This window comes from Drosophila montana, unplaced genomic scaffold (genome assembly GCF_035044405.1).
Source record: "Drosophila montana isolate Dmon_TW-CO22-7 unplaced genomic scaffold, ASM3504440v1 contig_198_1, whole genome shotgun sequence".
Lineage (NCBI taxonomy): Eukaryota > Metazoa > Arthropoda > Insecta > Diptera > Drosophilidae > Drosophila > Drosophila montana.
The window spans coordinates 165,854-186,978 of NW_026996907.1; the positions used below are offsets into that span (position 1 = coordinate 165,854).

The 21,125-nt window shown below is 37.9% G+C and overlaps 1 protein-coding gene across 1 annotated transcript; it reads right to left on the reverse strand.

The window, feature by feature from the left end:
- Nucleotides 1-1,477: 1,477 nt before the first annotated feature.
- On the reverse strand, nt 1,478-16,637 carry gny (garnysstan). Its single transcript, XM_064679182.1, has 4 exons — nt 15,906-16,637; nt 2,217-2,414; nt 1,995-2,154; nt 1,478-1,939 (listed from the first exon to the last, which is right to left on the reverse strand). The coding sequence occupies exons 1-4, from the start codon at nt 16,568-16,570 to the stop codon at nt 1,538-1,540; spliced, it is 1,425 nt and encodes a 474-aa protein (XP_064535252.1). The 5' UTR covers nt 16,571-16,637; the 3' UTR covers nt 1,478-1,537.
- Nucleotides 16,638-21,125: the final 4,488 nt, after the last annotated feature.

Below are 21,125 nucleotides of genomic sequence, written 5' to 3' on the forward strand. Positions count from 1 at the left end.
TTTATGAGTGCCGAGAAGTTCTTCAACAATGTCTAGGAGAACCTTGGATGTAGAAGTCCAGTATATTGCTCTATACTTTCACCAAGAAAATCCAACTGAAAGGACCAACAGGGAAGTGAAGACGATGATACCACAATTTATCGTGGGTCAACGGCAGATATCGCTTGCGGTCAATCCCAAAGAGATAGACTCGGGAGGTTTTAGTCTGGCATTTTCCATGCAGGGTAGAGAACTACGGAGACAAGAATGGTCGCCTTCGTTGGAAAAACCGGCAGTATCAACCTTCCAACGCCGCTAAGGGCCTTTTCACCAAGCTGGCCCCGCTCGGGTCGTCAAATTTGTATTCTCCAACAACGTGTGTCTCGCGAAACCGATCCAACGCAAGAAAGGGGTGGCCAATATTTCTCAATTGAAACCGCTGTTTCAGGGGACAGTCTGCGAGAATATGCAGAGGCGAGTAGTATGCGGTGTTAGTTAAGTAATGGTTAAGTTTATAAATAAATTAATTTTTCAGAAGGAGTAAGAGGTTCTATCTATCTCAGCCGACGAGGGGGCCTACGACGACGACAGCGATGGCACGGAGCTGTTTCCCGGACCTGGTGCCGGAGGCCTTCAGCAAGACGGCTGCACGAGAAAAACCCATCATCCCTTAAATGCACACATGCCAACTTTTAGGTACCCTTACCAACAACAACGAGCTAAAATGCAAGAATTTTGCATTGATTTGGCAAGCCCTTTCATTATTTCATTATCAATAAGGTAGTGGTAGACAAAAACAAGATTAAGTGTTCTATTCAAATGATAAGAAATTGATTCGAAACAACGAAGGTCTTATTCTTATAAAGAATAGTGACGTAATCTGAAGACAAATTTAGTTTTTTATGGCTGTACAGTAGGTGAATGCCACCACAAATGATAAGAAACGAATCATGAAAAACATTAGTTATTAAAAATGATATTTTACGAAGAGTGGAGAAATTGAATTTACTGATAGATACGCCAGCAAAAAAATTTGCTAGCAAAATAATCGGTTATTGAAATGCAAGTAGTGTCATAACAATGCAGCGTAATTGCTGTTTACAATATGGTCTGGATTGAGCGCTCGTCTACCTCTGCGATGGAGGTCCAAATTAATATTTGCTAAGAAGCTTAAGCATCATTGGCTAAGAAGCTCAACCATCATTTCCAAATATTATATATACATATATGTTTTAAATTATTTATACCTTTGCAAAATGATGATTTCAGCTTCCTAGCTCTATATTAGTTATAAGTCGCTATAAGCCGATCAGTTTTAAATTTAGTTTACACTTAAAGAAGTCATTAATAATATGTTGTCATATAATTTGCTTTTGGTGTTTATACTTTGTCGTGGTTGATTGTTATGACTTGTCAGCTTAAAACTTATTGAATTTCAGCAAAAAAATGTTCAACAGTCTCCAATGAAAACCCAAAAGTTTAAAATCAGAAATATTAGTTTTTAATTTAGTTAACAAAATTGTAATATTACAATTTTAAACATTAATAAAATTACGATTCATGTGAACTGTTGAATGTACCCCCACACCAGAAACATAAAAATATGAGCACAACTTATTATAGAAATTATTAATGGCCAAATGTCCGGATACATAGACGGCGGTTCTATTATTAAAGAAGCAAATAAAATGGATATCATTAAAATTTCGGATATTTTTATAATTGATCCTTTCATATTTTTTCGAAGCATAATATTCTGGTGAGTTCCAAAATAGCTACACATGAAAGTCAAATGAAAAATAATCATTAATGCTAATGTTGGAACAATCAAATTATCTTTTTTCAAAAGTGGTGTCATACTAAAAACTGACACCTTTAGAAACCAAAGCATTTCCTTGGGCCACCAGGTAAACAAGAAAATCGATGGCAATGAAATAAGCAAAATGGACTTCTCGTGGACCTGAAAAAGAAGTTTTAGGCGCCTTGGTTTGAAATTTAATATGTATAATACATACTTGAAACGAAAACAGGAAGAATGCTGCGGCCGTATTAAATAGAGTTAATATGAAAGTGTATTTACTTCGTCTGCAAAAAAGTTGCACATTAGTTGGTAGGACTGCCAATAATGTTGTTCCTATGCAAATTAAAGCCATCTCGTGATTCAAAATGTGTTTTCTGAAACAGTACATAATATATTAATAAATAGTACTATTCAATTTACAATGTTTTAATCTCACTTCAATTTATAAACAACATTAATACTGCACCAAACATTTGCAACTTTGTCTTCAAATACGCCTCGTCCGAGAGGAAAAAGGCGGTTCAATACTTGTGCAGTTGCGTCAATTGAAGTTAACCAAGGATACCATAAGATCGCAAAAGTTGCTAGCACCGTAGTCGCAATCATTAAAAGCTTTTTTACAAACAATTGTAAGCTGTTAAAAGATAATATTTATAAATATTTAACATTTGATTAGGCTTAATTCTGAAAATAATATATAAAAGGTTATATGTATATCAGTGTTAAATATTATTAAAAGGTTTTGTATATCAATTTCCAAACGACAAAATATAACTTCGTAAAAAGGGTGTTACATAACTAAAGCAAATGCAAACGTTGCATTCCGACTGCACAATATTAGTCAATTTAATTATTAAGATGTGAAAAGTCCATACATTTAAACGTGACACAACATTTTTAGCATGGCTTTTCGCTTTTGAAACGCCAAGCCAATTGATTATGTTTGCAGAAGCCAAACGTACGAAAGCCATAGTCCTGACTTGCTAATGCTGAGTCAGTGGTAAAGGGTTTTTTTTGCTGATTTCATATTAATAAATAGACTATCCAAATTTTATTCGCAATGAGCGAAGTTGGCATCATAATTATTTATTTATAAAATTGAAACAAATTCTTTAAAAGAAAGTTAACAAATGTAAGGTAATTGTTACATTTTTTCGAAAAAAAATTTCAAGTTAATTTATACCTACGAATTTGAAAACACTATACAGAAATTAGAGGTATGTGCTGAGCAAACAGTCTCACAATAGACTTTAAGGTTTTTGTTTAAAGTAGTGAATCTGCCATTTCGACTATCTGACTATGGAATCGAACTATTATGTTAGCCGAAGTCAGATGCTAAGGTGGAGTGTTCAGTCAATAACCATATAACACTTGGTTCAGTAAGGTGTATACTTTAAGGGAAAAAATATAAAATTAAGTGATCGTTGAAACAATTAGCTCAATTTTATGCATTAAGTTGTTACGGACATGCTTATTTATCGGTGTCATCGGTTCTCAGGGTACAATCACTAACCATACAATGCATAGACTTGTCAAATGTCAAAATAATCGGATACCGATAAATTGTCAACGACTGAGCCCCATGGGTGACCGCGACCATTTTAGTGTGCCCAGAAAAATAAGACTGCTGAGAGTGGCAGCCAAACGCCGGCCTCGAAAGCCGAGCGTTCAGTATGAAGCCGCATCTCGCTCAGCGCATATCGTCGCTGCGGCTGATGCCTTTTCATAATATATGTATGTAAGTTTTTAATTCCTTACATCCCAAAAACATACATGTGTGTATGCATGTGCAGAGTGCCTCGCTCTCAGCTCTACTATGCATTTGCGCACTTGTGTGTAGCTTATTGTCGTCCACTGCATGTGTGCATCTCCTTTTCCCTGCATAGCTTCTCAAAAACCCCGAGATCTACAAACATACAAATGTTTGTGTTGTGTGGATGTGCGCACAAGTAGATCGCAGCGTTTGTCGCGAGCCAGAGATTTTTTCTTCAATTGTGTGCCCTTTGTGCCTGTGGCAGACACATTCAAATGCTCTATCATGTATTTCTTCGTTTAGTCAGGCATAATGAGAAGAATCTGATATATTTATATTTATTAAAAACTTAAATGACCTAAATGATATATTTATATATTATATTTTAATTTTTTTGTTAACTGTGGGGACCAATTTTGCTTAAAATTAAAAAAAAACTAAGTCGTATTTCTGCAAGGGTAATTCTTCATCGGCTTTTCGAATAATTTAAGAAAAGACCAAACATTGCAAATGTTCAATTTTTTCGACTTGCTACTTGTGCACAAATGTGGAAGAAATGAACAAATGGATGCAGATGCATGCTGCACATTCTTATCGTTTATTGCCTGCCATAAAACCATTTAACCCAAAATGTTTACATGTCGAAAAATACATTAAAAGATCACTTGCATTTTTTCCATATCAAAGTGCAAACGAGCGGCAAGTGCGGTTCACCTGTTTTCGTTGCCTGTTCACACATGTGTGCCTTACGCGGCCGCAAGCCCACCGTCGCCTAAATTTACGCACCCATTGATAAAATATCTCTGTCTCACGACAAACCCTTGATCGGCTCATTCGCACACATTTTTGTGTGTGTGTGTGTGTCTGTGTGTAGAGCTCGAAATTTAGAAATGCCAAAAACTTCAAATTTGGTCAAATTTGCATCGGGCAGGCAGGCAACCAACACGCACACAAACGCATAAATGCTTCCATCCATATAGAAAAGTGTGTAAGTATGTGTGCTTGGCAGGCTCAAAAAGTTATTATGCACACATGCCAACGTTCAGGTACCCTTACCCTTACACCATGCATGGAAAATAGGAGATTTGCACATGAACAGGCCAAACCCTTTAATAATGTCACACAACTGCTTACTCGAAAGAGTGTGCGTGTGCACAAGTAGCAAGTCGAAAAAATTGAACATTCGCAATGTTTGGTCTTTTCTTAAATTATTCGAAAAGCCGATGAAGAATTACCCTTGCAGAAATACGACTTAGTTTTTTTTTAATTTTAAGCAAAATTGGTCCCCACAGTTAACAAAAAAATTAAAATATAATATATAAATATATCATTTAGGTCATTTAAGTTTTTAATAAATATAAATATATCAGATTCTTCTCATTATGCCTGACTAAACGAAGAAATACATGATAGAGCATTTGAATGTGTCTGCCACAGGCACAAAGGGCACACAATTGAAGAAAAAATCTCTGGCTCGCGACAAACGCTGCGATCTACTTGTGCGCACATCCACACAACACAAACATTTGTATGTTTGTAGATTCGGGGTTTTTGAGAAGCTATGCAGGGAAAAGGAGATGCACACAAGTGCGCAAATCAATAAGTGAGAGCGAGGCACACTCTGCACATGCATACACACATGTATGTTTTTGGGATGTAAGGAATTAAAAACTTACATACATATATTATGAAAAGGCATCAGCCGCAGCGACGATATGCGCTGAGCGAGATGCGGCTTCATACTGAACGCTCGGCTTTCGAGGCCGGCGTTCGGCTGCCACTCTCAGCAGTCTTACTTTGTCTGGGCACACTAAAATGGTCGCGGTCACCCATGGGGCTCAGTCGTTGACGATTTATCGGTATCCGATTATTTTGACATTTGACAAGTCTATGCATTGTATGGTTAGTGGTACAATCAAAATCAGCTCTGATACACTAAAAAACAGTAGCGAAAGAGCTTACAGAACCACACAGCAAAAAAAAACTTCAATCAAGATGAACAGCAAAAAAAGATTAAACGGAAAATAAATGTGGGTTGGGTAAATGCTGTATACCCAAATCCCACTGTGCACAACCAACAGCACAAGAATCCCTAGACAACGAACACGCTAAAAGACGAACGACGAATACACGACGCGTAACAACGAGCAAAGAAGACGGCGAATTCGCAGACGGCGAGTTATCCAAAAACGACGATCAACGAGGACAGTACAAAGCGACGAGGGCAACGTACTGGACGTCGAGCAGAAGATGTTTGCTCGTTAAGACGAAAAGTTCAACGCTGGACCTGTGTGGTATGAAGGCTGAGAACAAAACGACGAAACGACGTGTTACTTTGATTCGAATGATAATCATGCTAAGCAATACAATTTGTTAAATCAACAATACACTTGTTTATAATAAACTTTTAATATAAAACCCCACATAAATGACATCAAAGTTGAGTTTAATTTTCCAAAAAGGATCTCGTTTCCAGGCGTACCCGTATATTGTTCATTACTCATGTTTGTATTGAGTATTTAAGATTTTTTGCTTGGCAGTCAATAGTTTTGTTCCCTTAACGTTAAAGAATTCAATAAAATGATTTTTTTTTTAAATTAAATTGTTTGCGTTTATTTGATAAGATATATGTAGATGACATTATTAAAATGTATCGATTGTCCCATTACTAACAAAGTAAGGGGTTCTAGAACTAAGGGGTAACAGAACTAATAATGCTACATTGTCAGTATAAAATTAAGCCAACGAAAAAGGTCCTGGTGCTGAGTACGAAACATAATTCGGTCAAATGTACTTTGAAAAATATCTCTATTTGCAAAAAATGTGGTTATCGAAATGTAGCATTAAAAAATATTTTGACCGGTTGGTAGAAATAGGTATAGAACAAATCCAGGTAGTTCTAGTGACATGTATTATGTTGCCGCAGATCTCCGCATTAAATAATATAATTGATTAACAAAATGAAGTCCTGTGTTAGTTATGCTTAAGGCGGAGCGAGAGCGCTATAAAGCTTTGTCACTCGCTATGAGAGCAAATTCCCCTCGCTTCGACACCGAATCTTAATTTAGCCTTAAGAAGTTTATAGTCAGTTGTCGAAATATACTAAACCTATCAGCACGAATCGCCAATAATTCCCAAAAATTCGTTAACTTTTAAAACAACAATTTCCGTTTTCATGGCGCTCGGGTATAGTCTTTTTAAAGTTAAAGAAAAAAACTCATGTGCTTAACTGTGTAACTAGTTGTGGCTCACGAACTAATTAAATTGAAAATTAAAATAAAACCGCGTCGGCCGGGAATAATCCAAAAATCAATCCATTCTTCTACCATCATTGTACAATGCCAAGGAAAGTATCATCTAAAAGCACAGACTAAATTGGCTTGGTTGCGCTTATGAAGCCGTTTCTTTCAATTCTTGGCTCCTATGTAAAGTAGTTGAGTATAATTGTAACTTGAATGCACTAAGTAACCGCTTTGGAGATTATTATATATAATATATAATATTGGATCGATCTGTAGTGCTTCTGAGTTATCAAAATAAATTGTCATTACAATTTCATTTCACATAGTTATTGAAGTTTCCCCCAGTTGCTCGAGACCAAGTGCTTGTATATACGCGCAGTTTTGACGATTCAAAAAAGAAACACAATATGTCTATTAAAACCATAATGCGTTTAAGTGATTAGATAATTAGGAGTGAATTAAATCTAGAATGTAGATAAGAAATGGTGGCCCACACATAGATACAGCGGTAAAATATCAGACTCGGGCCTACCTCGAAAAACTCTGTGTAACGACATAAGCTCTTTTAAAGTCCGTTAAAAAGTCTTTAAGTACTGCAACCTCAGCAGGCATGCCTGTTGCGGCTGAACACGTCGTCGGCATTTTAAACTTCCTAAGTTTAGTGGAAAATACTCCGAGCTCAAGAATATTTTTGAAACTGGTGTTCATAACGATCATGGGATTCTAAGTATAGAGATATAAAATCGATTGATCTAATGTCTCTCTGGTGAAGCTTTAGGCACTGTTGGAGCATTGGAACTCAATTAAAATGTTTCGGCTCTTTTTAGCCTGCCAAAAATAGCGCACCCTTCTGCTGTACCATCGAAATCTATGATTGATATTGTATCCGCCATCTATCGATTTCCAACGCAATTCTCATTCACAAATTTCATGAACACGGTTGACTAATGACAATTTTGAAGACTGCGAAACAGCCTTGACTTCGCACAGGATCAACCATCAACCATCGACCATGTGCCTGATATTGAAATCCTAGCTTTAGCAGTCGTTAGCGGTACAACGAGAAGTGGCGAGTTAGTTTTGGCTAGAGATTTACTCGATTCTGGATCACAAATTAATTTTGTAACAGACGAGCTAGCAGAACGATTTCAGCGTAGAAAAGAGGCTACTATCAGCTTACTTGGGATTGCTATTAAGAAATTGTTGCATTGGCGACACTAGGTGAAAAAGAAGATTGATACACTGGTGAAGTCGCGAGTCGGTTGCAGCGAGTTCTCATTAGATTTAAGGATCCTATCCAAAGCGGCATTAAGAAAAATCAAAACACATTGTAATGCGCATCTCAGAAGGGCACTAGGACTCACAAAATTCACTTCGATACCCAGCGTCTACCACCTGGCCGCGGAGCTCCCTCCCGAATACAGGGTCAAATTTCTTACGGCAAAAGAGTTGGCTAAGGTCGTCGCCTATGACCTGCCAGTATGCGAGACGCTTGAGGGTGATAAGGTGCTAAATAGCAGCTACTACAGGGTATATAGAGAATTCGCTGGAATACTCCAAAAGATAGAACCGCCGTCCAGCACAGACTTCTTCAAAGGCGTAACCAACAGGAAGGGGGGTACCAATAGGGAAATTATTCTACAAATCCATAGGGAAAAAAAGGAAAAGCTGGTCTCTGAAGGGTTTATAATATATTATACGGACGGGTCCGTCACTAGTCGTCACACCAGCGGAGCCTTCCTACAGGCCAGAACAAGGCAAATTTCTAGTTTCTACACGGACAAGGTTCTGTCATCACTTTCAGCAGAACTTATAGCAATTGAGAAAGCACTTGACCACGCCTTTACTTGTGGCCTCCCACGTGTCGCCATACTAACAGACAGCCAAAATGGAGTTGCACTGCTAGCCAAGCCGCGGTGGACTCAGCCGCAGTGAATTGGACTCACAAGCACGCCTTAAGCAACATATACAGAACAATTAAAAGCGAATGGGAAAGAGAATATGCAGCCACGAAGTTCAGAGGATTCTGCGAAATGTTCCCAACCACCCCCCATAAGCCGTGGTTCACCAAAAAAGGAATAACACTAAAACCATAGGAAATGAAACTATTTAACACAGTCGCCAAAATACGCATCTACCCCGACAACTCATGCGATACTATCGATAACGCCTCACACATCATTTTCAGCTGCAGCAAATACACAGCCATTCGACAAACTTTCTCATCACTAACCAAACACACCAACATATACGAAATCTTCCAAAAAGAAAATAACACTGCATACCAAGAATTAACCAAGTTTCTTAATTCTAGCAACATCATTTTATAAGACTACAACTACGGCAAATTTCTGACTTGGCAATTTCCGCCGAAAGGCGGGCGGCCAAATAACCCCACACTTGACACGTGTGGCAACCTAAATCCAAAAAAAAAGGACGCTTGTCTCGAGATCCCGAGCTAAGGCGTATGTACTTGGCGCATGTTCCCATGGAAGAATATTTAACGTTGGGTCACATGTCTGAAATGGATGGTCAGCTTCCAAGTACTTCACACTACTTCATTCCACATCAGTGTGTTTTAAGTTACGCGTTGTTTTCGACGCGTCCTGTCGGACACTGTCTCGAATTGCTTTGAATGATCTTCTTATGGTTTTACCGACCATTCAAGAGGAGCTATATTCGACTATGCTATGACTTAGATTCCACAAATCTGCATTGAGAGCTGACATCAAAAAGATGTATGCAGACTGAGATATCCATCTCGTAGTGTGGAAAAATAACAATGTAACTTATGGCACTGCGCCTGCCCTTTTTTTGCCAATACGGTGTTTAATGCGATGAGCGAGTCATCACACCCTAAAGCTGCTGACGTTATCGAGCTCTAACTAAGCAAATGGTTTCAGAATTTTCCTGAGTTCTCCGCAACAAACGCAGCCAGGCCGATAACGATCTCAGAGTCTGACACAAGCCAAAAACTTAGCGTGTTGTGGTTACCGAATGAAGATGCTTTCCAAAACAAGCTAGGCGATTCACTCATGGGTTTCAGAGCGACAAAACGGAACATTCCCTTTGAAATTGCAGCTTTTTGACCAGCTTGGCCTGTTAAGCTCTCTCAGGCAAAACTCCTACTCCAAGAGCTATGGCTTCACAAGTTAGACGTGGATGAGTCTATCCCTCAGAGTTTGGATAATTTAGGGCAGCAACTGACATAAACTTTGATTCAGTTGCAACGAACAAAGATACCACGATATGTGCTTACAAAGCCAATTTCACCGAATGAGATACATAGTTTCGCCGACGGTTCAATAAGAGCGTTTGGCGCATGCGTTTATATACACAGGCATAGTTTTTGTTGTCATCCAAATCTAAAGACGAATATTATTCGTCGACTTGAGTTGTGCGGATATTTGTCATCGAATCAAAAATCTCATAAGATTACCTGAAGTCACGCTTCATTGGATTCGGTCACATCCTTCGTCGTTGGCAACATTTGAATAGAATCGAGTGGCTGAAATCTTAGAGTGGACAGAGAACGCAGAATGGCGCTATGTACCTACAAAGAAAAACCCATCGTTTCTAGAGGCTGCTATGTTGACTAGTATCTAGCGTCAATTTGGTTTGATGGCCTTCATTTTTTAAGAAATCAAGAGAATCCTGGCCAGTTAACCAGCATCTGACAGCAGATGAGATGCGTACCTTAAATATACGCAAAACAGCTGTTGGAGCAGCAGCTATGGTACACCGACCACATATTTTCAAAAGTATCGATAGTTTTTCATCGCATGCAACGCTGCTGAGTGTTTGTTTTTGTGTTTTGCTTTATTCAAAAACGTGAAAATAGAGCAGTACAGTTTTGAAAGTATCCTTTCGGCGCTGGAAAGGATAGAAGCTTTCGAGAAAATTATACCTATCATCGAGTTAAATTCAAAGATTACAGAGTTCGAAAGGACACGCAGCGTCTCAATCCATTTATACATGAATATAATGGATCTTAAAGCTCTTTTTCGTTGTTCTGAGTAGGGGGACGACTTGCAATTGCTCCTCTTTCGTATGATGCCAAGTTTCTGCTACTTCTGAATAAAAAGTTCATAATTTGCGAGAAGCTTTGTGCAGGTATCTAGTATTTGATGAATCGTCATGCTGGCCCAAGAGCACTAGGGAGTTTTATTAAGGAGCGGCTTTGTGGGCCTATTAGCACGACCGTTCGAATACGTGGACGGACTAAATATAAGTTGTACATAGCAATTTTTGTTTGCTACGATTCCAAAGCGTATCTGACATCCCAAATAAATTTTTAACGGCATTTCAATAACCGTCGAGAGTCCCACAGACCTTCCATAGCGACAATTCAACGAACTTTGTCGGATCATGTCGCCAGCTTTGGGAGTTGCAAACTCGAATTGAGGAAGAATCGGACGCAATTCGCCAATTCCCATCAAATAGGACCTACTCTTACGGACGGTAGACAGCCTGCTGCTAACGACCGAAGAGATACAGGCGACTCTAGTGGCAGTGGAAGCCGTGCTCAATTCCCTTGCGAGCGCTAAGCGAGGACGCAAGCGACGGCGTGGCTCTAATACCAGTCCACCTGTCGGCAGAGGCGACCACGGACCAGCAGGGTTTCACCTGCATGAATCGTCGACGAACTGTCTCATCGCTCAAGCAACAGTTATGGTGGCGATGGTCAAAGGAGTGTGTTCTCGGACTCCAAGCGCAGACCAAGTGGCAACATCTCCTGTCAAACGTCGTCGTGGGAGAGCTGGTGGGTTTCGTAGGGGGCAAACTCAAAAATTGAGACACAAACCGGCGATTAGGTGGAGACTCAAATTTATATTTGTTAGGCAAATTAAATCATAGTTACTCGAGAGCTGCTTAGCCACATTATTAGGTTTAAAAAATTGATTTCTCACATAGTTATACGTTCTGGAGAAATCAATTTGCTTGTCGATGAATACTGGGCACGAGAAACGCAAGCCGCTGCAGCCCTTCTTGGCAATGGTAGCGATCTTACGGGAATCACGCCCAGTGAGACCTGTACATTAAATATGCCCCGTATTCTTATAAAGCCTGCAATCAACAATTTTCGGCAATGCAGAATCTTCAGAGTGCTTGAACGTGCAAGGTTTCTTACAGCAGGACATATTGACTACCGAGGTCAAAGATAAAAGGAATAAAATTTCGAAAAACGGTGCACAAAAATTTAGCAAGCAAAGGCTCGAAAAATATTAGTACACAAACAACTTTCTCTTTTTTTACAAACAAAACCATGTAGGAAGCGCATATATATATAACAATTTCGGAGCACAAGTAAAACACTTCAATCCCTTCAACTAAGAACTGACAGGACTGTTTTCCCCAAAAAATAAACCGTTTAGTAAACGAAGTATTAGCGAACTAAAAGGTTTGCAACATCGCCGATATTACAAAAGGTTATTGGTGAAGCGCCTCGAGTAAATAAAATCCTCCATAGAGAATTCTAAGACTATAATAGACATAGAGCCATCAATCTTGCAGCTGTTGAATTTCTATCCCCATACCAGAATAATATATATTTTGATTGTGACTGATATTGGAAACACAGCTGGACAACACAGTTGAACTGATACGTCATAAGCAAAAGACCAGTTGACTAAATACACATGTCCACACTCGAATTTAAGGCAGATATAAGGAATAAAATAGTAACGCCCAGGAACTGCAGATTCTAAGACATAACGTGACAGGACGGAACAGAACCTTCAAAGGAGGTAACAACACTTATGGGCAACTAAAGATAATTTTTAATACATTTTTGCATCCCACTTTTTTATTACTTCTCGTAACAATAACCACCGCAAAGCAAACTGTTCACTTTCATTCGAACTTAATCCCATTAATGGACGGAAATTTTAAATATCATGGGCAGTAGCCGAGGAAACAAGATTGCTTATGATCGATTTTCTTCCGTTTCATATGAAATGTATATGATTCTGGCATAGGCCATACAAAAACACTTTTAGAAACTGTTAAAATTCATGATAGACATTCCCTACGGATTGTAATTGACGACTTTAGTAAACACAAAGCCCGGCGGCTTTCATCGTAGCAAGGGACGAGTTCACACCTTCGTCCACTATCAATGGATGTACAATATTGACGAATAACAATAATAATAATAATAATAATAACAATTAATCTCATTGTCGTAGTCGCGTATTAGCAATGTTGTCGTCAGGCGCTGGTTGTCCGAAATATGATTTGGTTGGACAAAGTGATATATCAGCTAATACAAGTAACAGGGCTAGCTGCGCTTTCAGAATATTTTTGCACATAAGTTTTGATTTAATTTGAATACGAAACCAGAACTTTACCGCTTTGTACCAAAATACTCGATTTGCTCATAATTAAATAGTTTATAGGGTCGGAGCTCTTTCCCTTTTGCACATAACAGTTATATCCTTTTATACATTTTCAATGGGTTCGGGGTATAATAAATACAAAAAGGTACATATACACACGTCTATTTTTGGGCAGCCCACGCTAGGGCATATTAATTACGTCAGTGCTTATTATCCGATCTTTATGCGATTTTTGGGGTATAAATATGTCAACACGTTTGTATGTATTCAAAAGTAAAATATAATATACTAGCGGGTATAACCCGGCCTTGCCCGTGGCACGTATGTTATAAAATCAAAGTTTTCTAAAAGCTTTGAAAATGATTTTGAAACTGATCGGACGGGAATCAAACAAACTTAAAATTCACCAAAAAAACTTTGAAATGCATTTTCCACCGAAGGAGTTTAGATTTTGCGAGAAATGTGAAACACGTCTCTAATGATTTTTCTTATAGATCTTTGGAAATAAATTTGAACACAAAACGTCATCCACCAAATCTTCGACCCCCATTTGCACCAAGGAGGGATGGATTTTTCAAAAAGTGTGAAACACCCCTCAAATGAATTTGAATATAGATCTTTGAAAATTAGTTTGGGGCCGATCGGATGGTAAACAAAAAACTTTCATACAACCGCCAATTTACCACTGTTGCGGGTGGAATTTTCCAAATCGCTGAAATACGTACTTATTAAGTTCTTATGAAGAGCTTTAAAAATAAGTTTGAAGCAAATCGGACACAATTTAAAACGCCGCCCAAAAAATCTTTAAATCGCATTCCCCACGAAGAAGTTCGAATTCTGCGAAAAGTGTGAAACACGTCTCAAATGATTTTTCTAATAGATCTCTGGAAATGAATTTGAGTGCGAAACGTCACCCACTAAATCTTTGACCTCCATTTCCACCAAGGAGGAATAGATTTTTCAAAAAGTGTGAATGAATGAATGAATGAATTTAAGCATAGATCTTTAAATATGAATTTGGGGCCGATCGGATGATAAACAAAAAACTTTCATACAACCTTTCTCCGCCAATTTTCCACTGTTGCGGGTGGAATTTTCCAAATCGCTGAAATACGTACTTATTAAGTTCTTATGAAGAGCTTTAAAAATAAGTTTGAAGCAAATCGGACACAACTTAAAACGCCGCCCAAAAAATCTTTAAATCGCATTCCCCCCGAAGAAGTTTGAATTCTGCGAAAAGTGAGAAACACGTCTCAAATGATTTTTCATATAGATCACTGGAAATGAATTTGAGCGCGAAACGTCACCCACCAAATCTTTGACCTCCATTTCCACCAAGGAGGAATGGGTTTTCCGAAAAGTGCGAAACACCCCTCAAATGAATTTGAACAAAGATCTTTGAAAATAAGTTTGGGGCCGATCGGATCGTAAACAAAAAAGTTACATACAAACGTTTTTCGCGATTTTTCCACACTTGCGAGTGGAATTTCCCGAAACCCCGTCTTAACGTGCACCTACATCACATAAGGTATCTACAGTGAAAATTTCAGCTTCCTAGCTCTTACGGTTTGGGCTGTGCGTTGATCACCAATCAGTCAGTCAGTCAGTCAGTCAGTCAGTCAGTCAGTCAGTCAGTCAGTCAGGACAAACAGTTTTATATATAGAGATAAATGTGTACCCTAAAAAAAGGGTGTAAATATGCTCACAACAAAAATTTCGAATTTGTATGGAAACGGGGCAGTATATCAATGATTTTGGAACCAGCTCGTATCGCGTTGGCGATTGGGGGATCTGCGTTTAGAATTTCAAGTCTGTCTATATATACTTAGGGGGTCGGAGAAGACTCCTTCAGCCCCTTACATATATTTAGGTACGACAAGAATTCGGCTATCTTCGGCACGCCGAAGATTTAATACTATTATAAAGCAGAATCGCTTTTGTACAAAAGCTCTATATCTATTTGCAAATTTGGTGGAGATGTCTTAAAAGACATACATTTTTTCTATGCAAAAACTAATTTTGACCCATGCTTATGAGATAGCTGTCCGATATTTTACTTATATATATGAAGCATAGTGAATCGTTTAAATTCCAACCGATCAAGATATGTGGAAGCCCCATAGTAGTTTTTCATACTGATATTTTACCTATAAGCGATAGAATGACATGCAAGAAGCATGCTGTAACAAGTAAATGTCAAGTTTGTTCAGGATATCGGGGGGAAGAAAAAAGACGCATCTATATACCTGTAATAGGTAGACTGACCGATGCATATTTCATGAAGCATGAATCGAAACAAACACGGACACTCGGCTCGTCAGTGGGTAAAAATCAAGAATATGCACTAACCGCGTCAAAGCTTTGGCTTGGGGGTATCCAGATACCATTTGGTCGGTAGCGGAAAATTCATGAAACGTCTTCCTCAAAATGTAGGCTCAACGTATTCTAGGTCCACTAAAGATACAATAGATGGTACGTAAATCGACAAACAAATGGTTGATAGACATTCTGTTGCCAAGAAGTTCATTAGTGCTTATCCATTTTGGTATGTCTGACTGATAAGAGTGTCAGCCGAACGTGAAGCATCGAGAGCCGAAAGATCAATGCCAGGCAGTATCTCGCTAAGTCGACCTCATCGTCGCTGCGTAACAAAATGGCTGTAAGGAGCTTCTTAGCAATTTGTTGTCGATTTGAAGACTATCTATTGTATGCTTAATGATAGGATTGATTATTGTAAACATCGAGCTCTTGGGGAAAATACATAATTCATAAATACACTTTAAGATTAATACCTGTTTTGTGATAAGCATGTACTCAGTAAGTATGTAAAGAACGGCAGAGCGTAGTATAATTCCATTTGTTTATAATTCAAGGCCAACGTGAAGGTGAAAGCGGCAATATAGTTTCTGTTACACAGTAACGCGGCGACGGCTATAGCTAAAAATCCAAGTGATATGTTGTTGTACTGAAAGTGTCCATTGTCGATGAGAATTTGCCCCGGGTAAATTGCAAGAAGTACCAACAAATGATGTTTCAAATTTTTCTCAAAGGTGAGATCCATGCAAACAGAAATAGCTACAATAGCAGGCATATAAACTAGAATGTCCGCTGCTAAAACTGTAAGGCGCATATAACTCTTGTGTTCCTTTGTTTCAATACCCCTACTGGTGTGTAGTTCGACATAGCTGTGATTGAGTAATTTAGCAACACGGCCAGTTAGGTAACTGTGATAGGCTGTAAGAGGCGGATAATCCAAGCCCCAATACTGCAAGTCGTTATGTGTACCATTGGTATACCACTGTTTTACTTCTAAATTTGTTGTCACTTCTTGCCAGTGCCGCTGAGCTTCATAATCCCCAAACATTGGCGCTTGGTTAAATCCAGAGTAGGAGTTCATGGATATAATAGATCTTAAGGCCAATGCACCAAAAATTGCGGCTATCATTTCCGAATGCATATTGCCTAAAACAATGCTTTTATTTTTAATTAGACATAAACATGCACATAGTGATGTACCGATTAATGTAATTACGATTTACTACTCGATATTTTATAATTGTATTTTCAATCAAATTATTTTTGTATCAAATATTATCGATATACACTTGGAAGTAGTTAAATCAAATGATTGGCCGCCAATCCTTATATATCAAAGAAAGCCCTGTTCCAGCCTTTTTTTTAAAAGATTTATATGTTGGAAATAGTAACTGGACACATCAAACAGCACTTCGTTTCATAATAAATTAATATCAACATTTAGAAAAATATAATTTTTTGATTTGATTTACCTAAGCGCTGCAAAGTTTTCCCTCCACGCTTTCTTTACACGTCAAACTGCACTACGTTTCATAATCAACCAATATTAAAATTTAGATAAAATATTTTTTTTTTGATTTACCATCTTTAAATGTAAAAACTTTGGGATTAGCAAAATTTAAATGTTTAAGTGGCGGCTTACCTTCTTTGTTATATTTGTTTTTTGTGGTAATAATACTTTCATATTTTCCATAACAATCATACGAATTTCGATAAATCATCACAGAAAAACACGAATTGCTCGGAGCGAATGCCAGCATTTTCAATAAATGTTACTTTTTCTGCAGATATGAAAAAAGTATAAAGCTGCGTGAGTTGGCAAAGTTAAATTTTAATTTTTTTATTAAAAAAAAAAAAACAATGAAAAGGTATTAAATAAAGTTCAAAAAGGAGTTTAATCTGAAGGATGCATGCAATGAGTTAGAATTACAGCTTAAATATAATGAAAATAAAAAAAATTTTAAAATCAAATTAAATTCAAAAATTTATTGGACCGCTGTGACAACTGACAAACTTTCTTAACAGACTTAATCCTCATTATTGATTGAAAAATACATCGTCCCCGCTTTGCTCAGTAAAGAAATTATGCAAAATGGCAAGTATGAATAATGAGTTTCCTGCTTCTTTGAAACTGTAGTAGTCCTTTATCATCAATCAAAGTTAAATGGGAATTTTATATCTGCTGAACTCGATCAATGCTAGCTCGTTTGGGCTATGTCGAAACTATGTAAAATATCGAGTATTACCGAGTATACATAATTCCTTCCTGGCGAACAAACAAACAACCTCGTGGTTAACAGTTTTATAATATCACAAGTTGCTTGGTGTTTCAAGTTGTTTTCATGAGTAGTATTACTCTGGATCCTAAAGCAGCTTTGTAAAAAATTTGGTTTCCAGGCCATCGTTTTATTTGGCAACTAATAGGTTCGCTCGTCAACAATCACTTTACGCTCGGCAGAACGGTTAAGTATTTGCGCAAACTCGAATCCTATATGCTCCCATCGCTTAAAATACGCTGCTCCTCATTATAGTCATAAGAATTTTTGATGGGTTCCATTATATTGCCCTACTCCTATATACACGGAGCAGTTGATTAAGAAATTGGGTGCAGAACTGGGTAAAGGCCAATTTCCTAAATAATGGAAGCTCCACATGGAGTGGCCCGAAATGCATGGTTGAAAAAAAAAGGTACAATAATCTCAATTTGAAAATTACATACAAGGGCTTAGATAAAAGTGCACCTTTTTTAAATCCAATCATAATGAAACACACTGGTATAATTATATAATAATACAAATAAATTAGAAGTCTGGTTCTTGACAATCAAAATAGATTAACAAGTTCACTTAGAGCCAAACCTTCACATACATTATAACGACTAAGGGATAATCTGGTAAACTTAAATGAAATGCACAATCTTTAGTTTTATCTTCTATCGATACCAAAAACACCGATAACTTTTAATCCGACTCTCCTGCTGCAGCCTATGTGAAACGCAAAGCCACCAATATATAACACTGATAATCCCATTGTAAACATGGCACAATCCTCTGTTGGTTTTCTGAGCACAGCACTAAGGCTAATAAAATAATTTAACGAAAAAGTCGACAATCTAGAGAGTTTTCTTGAATCGACAAAAGGATCACATGCGAGATTGGCGGTATCAGTGATAAAATTCAAATCAAAAGGCTACTCAAGAAACTTGATAGAAGCTGGACAATAGTTCTGTAGTATAGAAATGTGCAGTGTTATCTGTTGTGCAGCGTAAGTCTGTTAATTATTGCATTTATTAAACGCGGCGTCAGTTCCGTGTTGTTGTTATTGTCTCTCTATTTGTGTGCACTGTTTATCGTTTCGCTCTGCGCTCTCGCAACTTCTGCTTATCTTTTAACGCTGCTAGAAAATATGTCGTGCTTTAAGAAACCTTGCACGTTCAAGCTGGTTGTGTGAGAATATGATGCATGCTAAATGTGTAGGTCTCACTTGGCGTGATTGCGACAAGATCGGTGCAATTGCCAAGAAGGGCTGCGGCGGCTTGCGTTGGTCGTGCCCAAATTGCATCGACAAGCAAATTAATTTCTCTAGAATGTATAATTCTGTGAGATTGCCCAATTACTACCACTGTTGTATCCCCTGTAGTCGTCACAGTAGTCCCTGCAGTTGAACCAGCCCCAATCAGCGAAACTGCTTCAGCCCCGTCAACTTCTGTCCGCAAAGGTAGACCTGCACGAAATCTAGCCCAGAATGTTAAAAGCAATCATGGTGACTCCCTCCAACTACTGTAATACCTTCAGCCCCATCAGCTCCTACTCTGACTGTTGTTGCCCCTCGTAGGCAAGTTTTTGTGTGTCGCCTTTCGTCTGGCACCACTTGTGAGTCATTGGCAGCCTATATTGCTAGCAAGTCTTCTGCTAGCGTGTCAATAACTAAATTTAATTTCTCCACTCCTTGTTATATAGCTTCATTCAAAATTAATGTTTCACATGATATGTTCCCAATCATTTATGATCCTAAATTTTGGCCTCCCCACATGATTGTTCACGAGTTTAAACAAAAAAAGCGAAACCCTGTCACCCTTCCTGTCCCCTCGATACAAGGTTCCGTTACTGCCCCAAAAAAACTAAATTCGTCTTCCGACCCAGTTTCCATTCATTATCAGAATATCAGAGGTCTCATTTCTAAACTTAAAAAACTTTTTATGGCTAGCATTTATTTCGATTCGGATACATGGTTAGAAACATGGTTAAGTTCAACCATATCTGATTTTGAAGTTTTTTCATACAATTTTATTTCACATAGAAATGATCGGCGGACTCGAGGTGGTGGGGTATTAGTTGCCGTTAAAGCCACCCTCCAGTCAGAACTTTTCTGTTTCACTACGCCTACTGGCGCTGAGATTGTCTCAGTTAAGATTTCTTTTCCTACACGGAATATCTATATTACATGCTCCTATGTTCCTCCTTCTTCTGATATTCAAGTTTATATGAAATATATTACTTGTATTAAAGAAGTTTCTTCACACGTGCGTGATAATGACCTATATATGGTGTTTGGGTGATTTTAATTTTCCAAACATCTCTTGGTCATTATTCACTGCCGAAAATTATCTAATACCCTCAGCACAGCATGACTTTATAGATTGCATGCTTGACCTTTCGTTGTATCAAATCAATTCAATTTCTAATAATTTGAATAGAACACTTGATCTTGTATTTGTTAACGACTACCTTATTGATAATGTGTCCAGGTCCCCTCGTTTATCTCTTCCTGAGGATGTATATCATCCTACTTTAGAAGTTGCAATGCTCAATTGCAATCCTCTCATTTTATATTCATCAGCTATCAATAAGCCCCGCCGTTGCTTTCGCAAAGGAAACTATTCCTTGCTTAATCAACGTATTAATGCAACCGATTGGTCTTTTTTATATGACTCGGTTGACACTGATACTGCTATTAATTTTTTGTATAACACCCTAAACTCCCTCTTAGAAATGTGTATTCCCAATTATGTTTCTTCGACTGCTTCTTCAAAGCCACCCTGGTTCACTCCCAGATTATCAAACCTAAAAAATATAAAATCTAAATATTTTAAAAAGTTTAATAAGTCTGGTTTGAGTACTGTCTTGGCTAAATATTCCATAGCCAAGTCGAACTTCTTTCTTCTGAATTCTCAATGCTATGAGAATTATCTAACTCGTTGCAAAAGGCAATTTGCCCAAAAACCGAGACAGTTTTACAATTTTGTATACCTGAAGCGTAAATCTTCAAGTTTGCCATCTTCTTTTTCTCTCGGGATGGATAAAGCTAGAAATGACTCTGATTCTGCTAACCTCTTTGCTAATTTTTTCAAATCAACCTACTCTTCAGTCTGTCTTAACAATAACTCTTACCCTTATACTATTACTTCCTGCAGTTCTATACCTTCTCCTATTATTTCCCATTCCTCTCTCCTTTTTGCTTTAAATTCTTTAAAATGTTCCTACTCTCCTGGTCCTGACAATATTCCTAGTTGTCTACTCAAGGAAAGTAGTTCTTTCCTTGTTTATCGATTGCTAACGCTTTTTAATCTATCCCTTGAGTCTACTGTCTTTGGAAAGAATCTTATATCATTCCTCTCCACAAGAAAGGTGGAAAGTCTGATATACAAAATTACAGGGTCATTGCAAAACTGTCCGCTGTCCCTTTATTGTTTCAAA